Source organism: Ruditapes philippinarum, unplaced genomic scaffold (genome assembly GCF_026571515.1).
Source record: "Ruditapes philippinarum isolate M1 unplaced genomic scaffold, ASM2657151v2 ctg12309_1_1_1_1, whole genome shotgun sequence".
NCBI lineage: Eukaryota > Metazoa > Mollusca > Bivalvia > Venerida > Veneridae > Ruditapes > Ruditapes philippinarum.
The window spans coordinates 15,404-26,463 of NW_026860242.1; the positions used below are offsets into that span (position 1 = coordinate 15,404).

The 11,060-nt window shown below is 35.8% G+C and overlaps 1 protein-coding gene across 1 annotated transcript; it reads left to right on the forward strand.

Annotated features, from left to right (window-relative positions):
- Nucleotides 1-2,388: 2,388 nt before the first annotated feature.
- On the forward strand, nt 2,389-11,052 carry LOC132759345 (synaptojanin-1-like; the record flags this gene model as incomplete). Its single annotated transcript, XM_060751106.1, has 9 exons — nt 2,389-2,465; nt 3,597-3,675; nt 5,961-6,132; nt 6,431-6,523; nt 7,026-7,243; nt 8,001-8,130; nt 9,085-9,185; nt 9,678-9,819; nt 10,387-11,052. Coding segments are annotated over exons 1-9 (1,678 nt in total), but the record flags the coding sequence as incomplete, so codon positions are not given.
- Nucleotides 11,053-11,060: the final 8 nt, after the last annotated feature.

Here is an 11,060-nt window from a genome sequence, read left to right on the forward strand (position 1 = left end):
AGGACGTGGTTGACTGATCATGGTTTGCAAAATTCACCAATCAGTCAGTTTTGAAATTTCTTTTTCCTTGAAAATAATGAACAAATGTGTCCAAATTTAAAGATGGGCATGTCCATTTTAAGAAATTTAGTATGGAAAAGGGTTAGAAACATTTAGGTGTATGTCACAGGATCTGACTTGATAGAATTATTAGGTATGTTTACATTTCAGATGAAGAGGCTGTGGATGAAGACCTGGAAACTTGGCCAAAATTATTGCTATACACAAGATCAGAGCTAAAAACATCTGATCATAGGTAATAATATTTCAAAACTGAAAAGACAACATTCGTTGTTGAAGTTGACTTATATACTGTGTACAAGGCTTTAAATTATACTGTAGAATGCTGTAAATTCAACCTGTCCAAATTTGCCATTTTGTCAAAAATGTATTTTTCTTCATTTGCCTATTTATGAATTTGTGTCATCATCATATCAAAAATATTGCTGTATGAAATAAGATATTCGATATTTCGTGCTTACATATATAAGTTATTTCAGATATATCATTAAGTTATTATTATGCCCCCCTTTGTAGAAGAGGGGGTATATTGTTTTGCTAATGTCGGTCTGTTGGTCTGTCCGTCAGTAGACCACATGATTTCCGCTGATTATCTTGAAAAGTATTTATCACAAAGTCTTCATATTTCTTATAGTGATTGATCATAATTAGTAGATGACCCCTATTGATTTTGGGGTCACTAGGTCAAAGGTCAGGGTCACAGGGGCCTTTAATGTCAAAATGGTTTCCGCTGATTATCTTGAAAAGTATTCATCACAAAGTCTCCATATTTCACATAGTGATTAGTCATAACTAGTAAATGCCTCCTATTAATTTTGGGGTCACTAGGTCAAAGGTCAAGGTCACAGGGGCTTTAAATGTTAAAATGGTTTCTGCTGATTTTCTTGAAAAGTATTCATCACAAAGTCTTCATATTTCACATAGTGATTGGTCATAACTTTTAGATGACCCCTATGGATTTTGGGGCCACTAGGTCAAAGGTCAAGGTCACAGGGGCTTTTAATGTCAAAATGGTTTCCACTGATTATCTTGAAAAGTATTCATTATAAAGTCTTCATATTTCACAAAGTGATTGGCCATAGCTAATAGATGACCCCTATTGCTTTTGGGGTCACTAGGTCAAAGGTCAAGGTCACAGGGGCTTTAATTGTCAAAATGGTTTCTGCTGATTATCTTGACAAAGAAGTATTATTTCACATATTGATTGTTCATAACTAGTAGATGACCCCTATTGATTTTGGGGTCACTAGGTCAAAGGTCAAGGTCACAGGGGCCTTAAATGTCAGTTTGGTTTCTGCTTATTATCTTGAAAACTATTTATCACAAAGTGTTCATATTTGTAGTATTGATTGGTAATACCTATTAGAAGACCCCTATTGATTTTGGGTCACTAGTTCAAAGTATTATCACAAGTAAGTAAGCCTATTGATTTTGGGGTGTGTAGGTCAAAGGTAAAGTTCAAAGGGTCCTTGAATGTCAGTTTGGTTTCTGCTTATTATCTTGAAAACTATTTATCACAAAGTGTTCATATTTGTAGTATTGATTGGTAATACCTTTTAGATGACCCCTATTGATTGAGGTTCACTAGTTCAAAGTTCTAGGTCACAGGGGCCTTAAATATCTCATAATCTTGAAAACTATTAATCACAAAGTCTTCATTATTTTTCTTTTTTCCATAATTGAACACTTCCATGTACCCATTTATAGCAAGTTTCTGTAACTAAATTACCAATAATGTGAGTCAAGGGCTAGAAAGGGGGGCATGTGTGTCGTTTGACATTTTTGTTATCATTTCAGGCCAGTTATTTCAGATCTACCATTAAGCTATTATTATCATTTCAGGCCAGTTATTTCAGATCTACCATTCAGCTATTATCATTATTTCAGGCCAGTTATTTCAGATATATCATTAAGCTATTACTATCATTTCAGGCCAGTTATTTCAGATCTACCATTAAGCTATTATTATCATTTCAGGCCAGTTATTTCAGATCTACCATTAAGCTATTATTATCATTTCAGGCCAGTTATTTCAGATCTACCATTAAGCTATTATTATCATTTCAGGCCAGTTATTTCAGATCTACCATTCAGCTATTATTATCATTTCAGGCCAGTTATTTCAGATCTACCATTAAGCTATTATCATTATTTCAGGCCAGTTATTTCAGATATATTATTAAGCTATTATTATCATTTCAGGCCAGTTATGGGACTGTTTGATGTACAGGTGATGTCTGTTAAGGAGAGAGAAAGAGACCAGGTGTTTGAGGAGGTTTTATCTGTACAGGGACCACAAAGATGCTACAGTTATTATATCCTCTGAAAATGGTGAATTTGAATGATGACCTGGTGGATGAAATAGTGGGGACTTTCTCAGAATTTGGAGAAATAATCTTAGTGAGGTTAATAGTTACTTTTTTCATTTATAGCTCACCTGTCAGAAAATGACAAGGTGAGCTTTTGTGATCACAATTCGACCGGTGTCAGTCCAGCATCCATAAGAAGTCCATCCGTAAACATTTACTTTAGACAACATTCTCCTTATAAACCACAAAGCCGATTTCATCCAAACTTCAAAGGAATGTTTCTTTGGTGGTCACCTTTGAAAGAATTTAATTCCATGCAGGACGAAAAACTCCTCTTAAACCCAAAGAGCTAGAATTTAAGATATTTAGCATGAAACATCTTCTAATGAGTGTCTACCAAGTTTATTCAAATAAAGCCTTGGGGACAAAATTGGTAGCCCCAAGGGGGTCATTGATTTTCCTTACATGTATATTGTAAAAACAAAAATCTTCTTTGAAAAAAACCCAAAGAGCTAGAGCTTAAACATTTCATAGTGTGTGTCTAACAAGTTTGTTCAAATAAAAGCCCTGGGGTCAAAATTGTCCATATCCCAGGGGGGTCTTTGATTTTTCTAATATTTATACATCTTTTTGAACTGTTAGTTTCCCTTAGAAATAGCAACAAGTAATGTTTTTACACATGCACTATTTCAGATACAAATATAGACTTTGTGAAATAAGTTTAAGATTTAGATTTTGTATTTTATTCTTTTACAATATTACTTGTTCCTTGTCATGGAGAGTTTTTATTTTCAGGTGAGCGATTTTAGGGCTCTCATGACTCTCTTGTTTTATACTTGACAATAGTACTTGTTCCTTGTCATGGATAGTTTTTTTATTCAGAAGAGCGATTTCAGGGCCATGATGGCTCCCTTGTTTAGAAAGTTAATACAAGATTTCCCAGTCATGAATAACTTAGTTATCTTATTTGCAGGAAACTTTATACAGTTTGGTCAGACTGCCCAGAATATTGTTTAGATTGGCTTGGCTTTATCCTCAGGAAAGAGATGTTTTATTTTTACCATAAGCAATTTGTATTTAAATAAAAAAGTGAAGCTTCTTACAAAATGATTTGCCAACTTACCTGACTATACCTCTGGCATGGGTTTCTTTGATATCTTTCAGCTAGCATTGTAAAGCTTTTTAGCTGTTTGTCGTTGTTATAAAATTGAGTTGTTTTTTCTTCAGATTTGTTGATGAAGACATGTGGTTAATATTTAAGAATGGTCAAATGGCTTTAGAAGCTGTACACCAGGATAAATTAGAGGTTAGCAATTTGTAAGATGTCAAGATGTATCATAAAAATTATTACATGTGTAAAATATCAAACAATTGTGTAGGATTTTTTTTTTTCATTTTTAGCTTGACTGTTTGATGAATAAGAAAGATATGTTGCTCACTCAGCCATCTGTGTCACATTTTGGTTAAGGTTTTACGTGCAAGTTGGAATCTCAAAAACTACCGGAGGAATGGGGCTTACTTGAGAGCATAATTGGAGGTGGCTGACCAACGTCCATAACTCTGACATGGATTTAACAGAATTATTGCCCCTTTTTGAATTTGTGATATTAAGCACATAGAAAAGTCGAGCACACTGTCATGCCAAAAGCTCTTGTTTTAAAAAAAGTATAGAAATTTGATCTAAGAATATTTATTTTCATATTTTTAAAGGGTTTATTTTTAAAATTACCATATTATTTCTGGTTCAAAAACATTTTGATCATTCTTCATTCTTTTTTCAGCTGTAAGTGTTCTATATTAAATAATTAAGGCCCTGTCACACTAGACTGCGCTTTTACTGTGTTTGCACGGCTTTGTAAAATTTAACAAAGCGCCGACAGTTTGCAAGAAAAATTTGATATTTTTGATGACATGGAGACGTCACGGCGACCATGGCATTGCTACTGAGCTTCAAAGGCGTTATAATGCGTCCTTACGGCGTTTTAATTGCCGATTGTCTGCATTCTGACTGTGCCTCTATTGCGTTCTTTCACGGCGCTCTCGCAGCGCTCACTTTGCGCTTAAATCATGCTTCATATACCAGCAATTAGTCATTCTGAATAGTCCTGTACCTGCTGCTGCAGCATGCAAGCAAGCAATATTCCAGCTTACTGGCATTCATCACCCATGGTTAAAAGAACATTGACTTGCAAACATGTTTTATATATACAGTAAAAGCCTCTATTAAGACCACCAAAGGGACTGGACTGAAGTGTCTTAATTGTGGGTGGTCGTTATTGTGGCTTTAATGATAAAGGCATGTATATTTCATGGCCGCTCTATTTGAATAATTACGTATAAACATGTTTCAACAATCATATTATAATCTTCAAATATTACTATGAACTGACGCTATAATATTTAATCTCAATTAGAACGTAAGTCTGAAGAAGATATCAAAGATTAAAATTTCATAGGTCTTGTTTCATGTACATAATTCATCTATAAATTAAGAAATTAATTCTTCACAAAATAAATGTGCAGAAAGTATTAAATCACTCCGAAGTTAATTGTCTCACCTTTATACAATTTTCCAATCATAACAGTTTTAACACTTTGTTTTATCAAGACTTTAGTGCCATGATTTAGAGAATTCAAGCAGATGAATAACAACAAACTTTTGATCTGAATAGGTCTTCACTGGAATATCAGTGGTCTCAATTGTGGGGTTAGATAAAAAAAAAAACAATGAATTGGGACTGTAACTGGTGGATCATGATACCATTAACCTAAAGAACAGAAAATTCTGTTCTTTTAAAAATTGGTCTTAATAGAAAGGTGGTCTTAATTCCGGGGTGGTCTTAAGTAGGGATTCTACTGTACTGTTTTCTGCATTTGAGATGAACATAGTAGAATTGCCATGAGAACGCAATGGTCGCCGTGAAAGTGCCACAAAGTCTCAGATAGAGCGTTTTAGAAAAAAAACAAAGCTCCGTAAAAGCGCCTTGCACACGCAGTATAAGCGCAGAAGAGACGTCGCATTATCTTTGTACAAGCGCCTTGGCTAACCACGGCGTTCATTTGGCGATCCTTCTGCACTTTCACAGCGCTCCTGTTGCATTGTAGGAGATGCTTTGGAGTTGCTACTGCGTCCTAAATGCGATCCCACTGCGCTCTTATCAGAACGCCGAGTGACGGCGTTTGTTTTGAGCATGGAAATGCGCGTGGTCGTACGGCGTTCTCTGCGATGCTGCGGCCTTGCTGCGGCGATGTTTGCGATCTTACTGCGCTCACCTAGGCTTTCTGAATTTTCTTTTGACGCCTAAGAATGCCGCCCTAGTGTGACAGGGGTTTTACACACACACTATTTTTATGCTGATGCTTGTAAGCTTGACAATGGGGGGTGGGCTATTCAACAGCTCTAATCATAACCACCCTAAATATCTTAGATAGACTCTTCCATCTTTCATCTTGGATCAAACCATTCATCTTTTTTGAAGGGGTAAAATTTCAAAGACAATATTGACTGAATATTGACCTATTTAGAGCATGATCAGAGGGCATGGATTTAAGGTAATAAAGTCATAACATTTTTCATTGTGATATTTTTAGATAGCTGGAAAGAAAATCAGTGTACGTTTAAAGACAGCCAACTGGAAAGAAATAAACCTGCTTGAACTTAGGGCATCGTCCCTGCAGACAGAGCCTCTCTTTAACACCACAACTAATAGTTTACTGGGCGAGGATTTTGAAATTGCCGACATCGATTGTTATGATAGTGAAGGTATGAACAAATTTCTGTTCTAGCTCTGATAATAAATTTAGACATGTTTTATATTAAGCTTTATTATGACGAATTTCCTCACAGCTATAGTGCAATGTGTAAAGCCTGCCATTTTCGTCGGCCTCTTTGTGCTTAATTCACAAATGTTTGTGGAAAATATATAGAGGATGCATGAATTTGTTTGTATCTAGTGAATATGGAAAAGTTATTGTGTAAGAACTTATATATTTAGTATCTCATTGAAAATTGTACAATATGTTTTGAATGTCAAATATATAAATAGAAATATTAAATGCAGGTGATGATGATGACGATGATGGTGTAGAAGAACAAGAACCATTACCAGAACCTATACACCCATCCCGGTCCGCTAGCAGTTCTCCGCATTCAGGTAGTTATCATTCTACTTTTAGGTATAGACATTTTACACTGTACAAACAACTTACTACCCATTGAATAGACAACCGATTGAAACATAGTCTTCAATCTTCACAGAATAATTACCCCCTATTGCTTTTGGACTTGGATACTCAAAGGTCAGAGTCGCAATAGACTTGAACTCAAGGTCACAATAGCCTTGAACTCAATGTCACAGTAGCCTTGAACTCAAGGTCACAATAGCCTTGAACTCTAGGTCAAAATAGCCATGAACTCAAGGTCATTATTGCCTTGAACTCAAGGTCACAATAGCCTGTAACTCAAAGTCACAGTGGCATTGAACTTGAAAACATTTTCTGCTGAACAACTAAAAACCCATTTGACTAACAGACCTCAGACTTCATCAGATTACCATCCGATAGAAGACTTTTTAAAGCAGCACGCCTCCAGATTCATTTTTCAGTTTTCATGAAAATATTTGAATGTTCTAAATTTATAGTTAAATACTTTTACAGGAACACAAAGTCCTGCAGAGGCCATGATGTTATCTGGCTCAAACACAAGTTTAGAGAAGGCTGGTGTTCCCCCTCCACGTCCGCAACCAGCCAGTCAATCAAGGCCGCCACCACCTGCTGCCAGGCCAAGGGAGACCACTCCTCCACAACAACAAAATATTGCAGACACGCTTATTGTCCCTGAACAAGTTTCAAAAGTAAGAGGAGCTGCACCAGAGGTAATTATTCTTGCTATTTTTAGAATGCATGTTTAAATTTTGAGTTCATATTATAAAATTCAAAAGCCTAAACATGGTCTGTGGTTTTGAACACATATGCCAAGACATATGTGTATTAAAACATTTCTTACATATGGGAATGTAAAGTATTTCATCTATCAGTAATTGCTTGAAAGTTGCTATTTATATTGCTGTATATTACTGGTGGAATGACTAGAATGATAACCACTTATGGATATAAATGTTTGTTTGTTTCATTTTACGCCTTTTCCTGACAGTATTTCAGTCATATAGACGGGTAGTTTCCTAACCATCGTTCCTGGAGAGTTACTCAAGTACTAGACTACCTCCCTCCGCGCTAAACTACCAAAGCATCTCCCGGGGATCGAACCCACGCCAGAGAGGTAACTGGATTAGAAGTCATCAACTCTAACCCCTCGACCATGGAGGCGAAATAATTTGATGTATTCATGTAAAAACCATAAAAACAAACATTTGAGAAAGAGTTTAATAAAACTACCTTTTTCTGAAAAAACAAAAAATTATGTCTGGTTTGAATTATTTTCACATATTTTAACAAAATTCCACAGTATTTTAGTAAAAGTCTAAAAGTAAAGTTTATTGTACCTTCAAATTAAAGAAATATTTTATGTAAATTAGTAAAATATATTAACCAAAGCTGTTAAATTTTATTATTCCAAAATTATATTTACTGTAAATTTGTGTAAAATATTATTTTGTTATTTTTTTCCTATAGCAATCTGTAAATAAGCCTGGGCCTCCACAGAGACCAGGCCCTCCAGCTAAGCCCCCACCCCCTCAGCGACCCCCAGGAGGGCCTCCAAGACCATCAGCAGGAGCACCAGGAGCTCAATCCAAACCACCAAGTAAGCATGAGTATTGAAGAAAAATATTATATGAACAGGCTTCCTATTTAGGGGAAGCTTGCACAATAGAACAAGGAGGAGGGGTACATCTAGAAGTAAACAGAACAGTCCTCATTCCATTTTAATGGAAGAGTCAATGGTTCTCTATTATCATCAAAGAAAATAACAAAAGAAATTGCCAGTGATCCGGGTCATTCAATTCTGGTTGTATTTGTGTATAAAGATGATTGATATCTGTAGCAGTGGTATCCATGGCAACTGTTAAAAAATTACCTACCTTTCACTACTATGGATGTTCTGTCACATCCCAAATTATACTTATATTTCACATAGATGCCCTCCACTTCTATTATACCCAGATTGCAAGATTTATTTTAAGGCAGTGAAAAATATGGAAAAATGTCATTCATTTTTACTGGACTGCAAAACTGATCTTATCACAATCGTATATGTTTGTTACAAACTTAAAAGGCACTCGACTGAGGTTATTTTACATGGCCATACTGGAAATATTTTTTTGAGATATTTATACCCTTTGATATAGTTTTGGAACAATTACTTGGGGTGAAATTTCAGATTTCAATTTCTGTCGCCTTTATGGACAAGTGGCGACTTATAGGGATCACTTCTCTATTGTCTGTCTGTTTGTCCGTCTGTCCATCCATCCAAGCTTACATTTGGATACTTTTGTGGAACAATAGGTAACTGTATTTTCTCTTTGATGTCATTAATTTAGTAAGGCTTTTATGTGGCTATTTTCCTTCATGTGGCAAAAAAACAATAGGGAGAACAATTGAGTAGCCTCATTAGAATGTCCATCTGTCCGTCCGTCACAAAACTTGTCTGGACTTCTTAGAAACTACTGGTGCAATTTCATCCAAGCTTTAGGAATTATCATTACCATGTCTAGTTGTGCATATCGTAAGCATTTTCATATTAACTTTAAAATTTTAGGTTCTCCTCAAAGACCAAGGAAGCCTATGTCAGGCCCACCAATAAAACAACCATTAGGACCACAAGCTATTGGCAAAATCAAGTCCAAACAACAGAATAAGGTGAGTTATGTCAAACCAAAGTACTGTTATCTGATTGATGAACTACTTTCTGTGATGAATTACTTTCTGATCAATTCTTGACAATTGTTGCATTTATAAATATCAAGCATTTTTCTGTATGGATATCTCTTGTATATGCTGTGAGTCATTTTTCTTGAAAATTTTTTTTTGAAATATTACAGGCTAGTTTTGTACCAAATGTTTGGCTGTTCAGTTAATATTTCCTTGCTTAAATTATGCTTTCTAGTGTGTAACTTAGCACTGGATTTATAGCTTAATCAGACCTTTTTGTGAATTTGGGAGTTACCACAAGAACATTGCTTGAAATAAAGTCTATCTAATACGGTAAAGGTAATAAACTCATGCTCTATTATGGCATATCTATCAATGATCACTTTATGCTGTAAAATAATTAAAACTTTTTTAATGTTATATAGCAAATTAAGACAAATACAGGGTCTTTTTTTAAAATCCCTGTTTTATTTTATGTAGATCACAAGAATCGGGCTACCAACCAATGTTACCCACATGGGTCATGCCAAATCACCTGAGGAGGCTGCGGCTCTTATAGAAAAGCTCCTTCAGTCTGGCGGGCCTGATATGAAAGGCACGTTACCGGCCCCTTTAAAACCAGGTGAGTCTTGTTCCGTATATACATTTTTATGCCCCAGGAACTGCTCACATGCCAGTAGGGGTCAATGTTTGCAAGTAAACTTTGATTCAAAATGCACCCCACAATTGTCAATTTCTGTCCAGCTATCTTATGTAAGCCTGATGGTTTTAAGTCTTGAATGATATTATTTCAGCATCATTGAGTCTTCTTTTTAATCTTTTATATATGTCATGTCTGTTTGAACTTGAATGTTACATTGAAGCTAATGGCTACTGTTGATTCATATCAAAATGATTTCCCTTTCTTCAGCTTATTTTCTTATATAATTCTTTTATTTTAAATTATGTTCATTTTCGGCAAGTTTTAATGTAAATGAAATTCATGTAAATTGTCATAATGAACTGGAGAAGCTAACAATGTTGAACAGGGTCACTTTATGATTCAATAGAGTACACATAATTATGTGGGAATTTCTTGTCATCAAATCTTGATATGACTGCTATATACAGTATTGGGTTATATATAAGTGAATTGTAAATACAGGTTATACTGTTCCAGAATTTTATGTTTTCTTGCTTGTTATTTCAGGCTTGAAGCCAAATCAATCTAACATTCCAAAAAGTAAAACCTCAGATAACATTCCATTATCAGCAGACACAGTCCTCCAACCACCACAAGGCATGCAACGTGTCCAAAGTGCTGAAAACATTACTACAGCTAGTTCACAACCAGTTCCTGCTTTGAGGAAGGATAGCTTGGAAGGGAAGGAAGCTGATGAAGAATCAAAACCAAGACCCGCCCCAAGACGAAATATTCAGAGTTGTTACATTGAATCAAATAGTGGATTATCATCCGCAGGTCCGACCACAGCCCCGCCCCCTGTTGTTCCGAGACCACAGTCTATGATAGATAGAGGCACGTTACCAGCTGTGCCAAAAGCTTTACCAGAGACTAGTCAGAACTATTACTCCAGTGTTGTTGATCATAGTAAAATTGATGCGGAGAAAGGACAAATATTACTGAATGGGTCTAATAAAAGTGAAACTGTTTACGAACCAACAGAATATGAAACTATATGGGGTGCAAAAACAACTAATGTTGGCGTGGTAGCCCCAGCCTTGCCAGCTGTTCCTAAAAGACGAGATTTGGCACCGGAAGGAGAGTCGCTTTTAGATAAACCTATGTCACCAAATGCTAAGAAACCAAGCCGGGACCCATTTGATACCAGTGCAATATCTCAAATGCTTCCAACTAGTATTCCT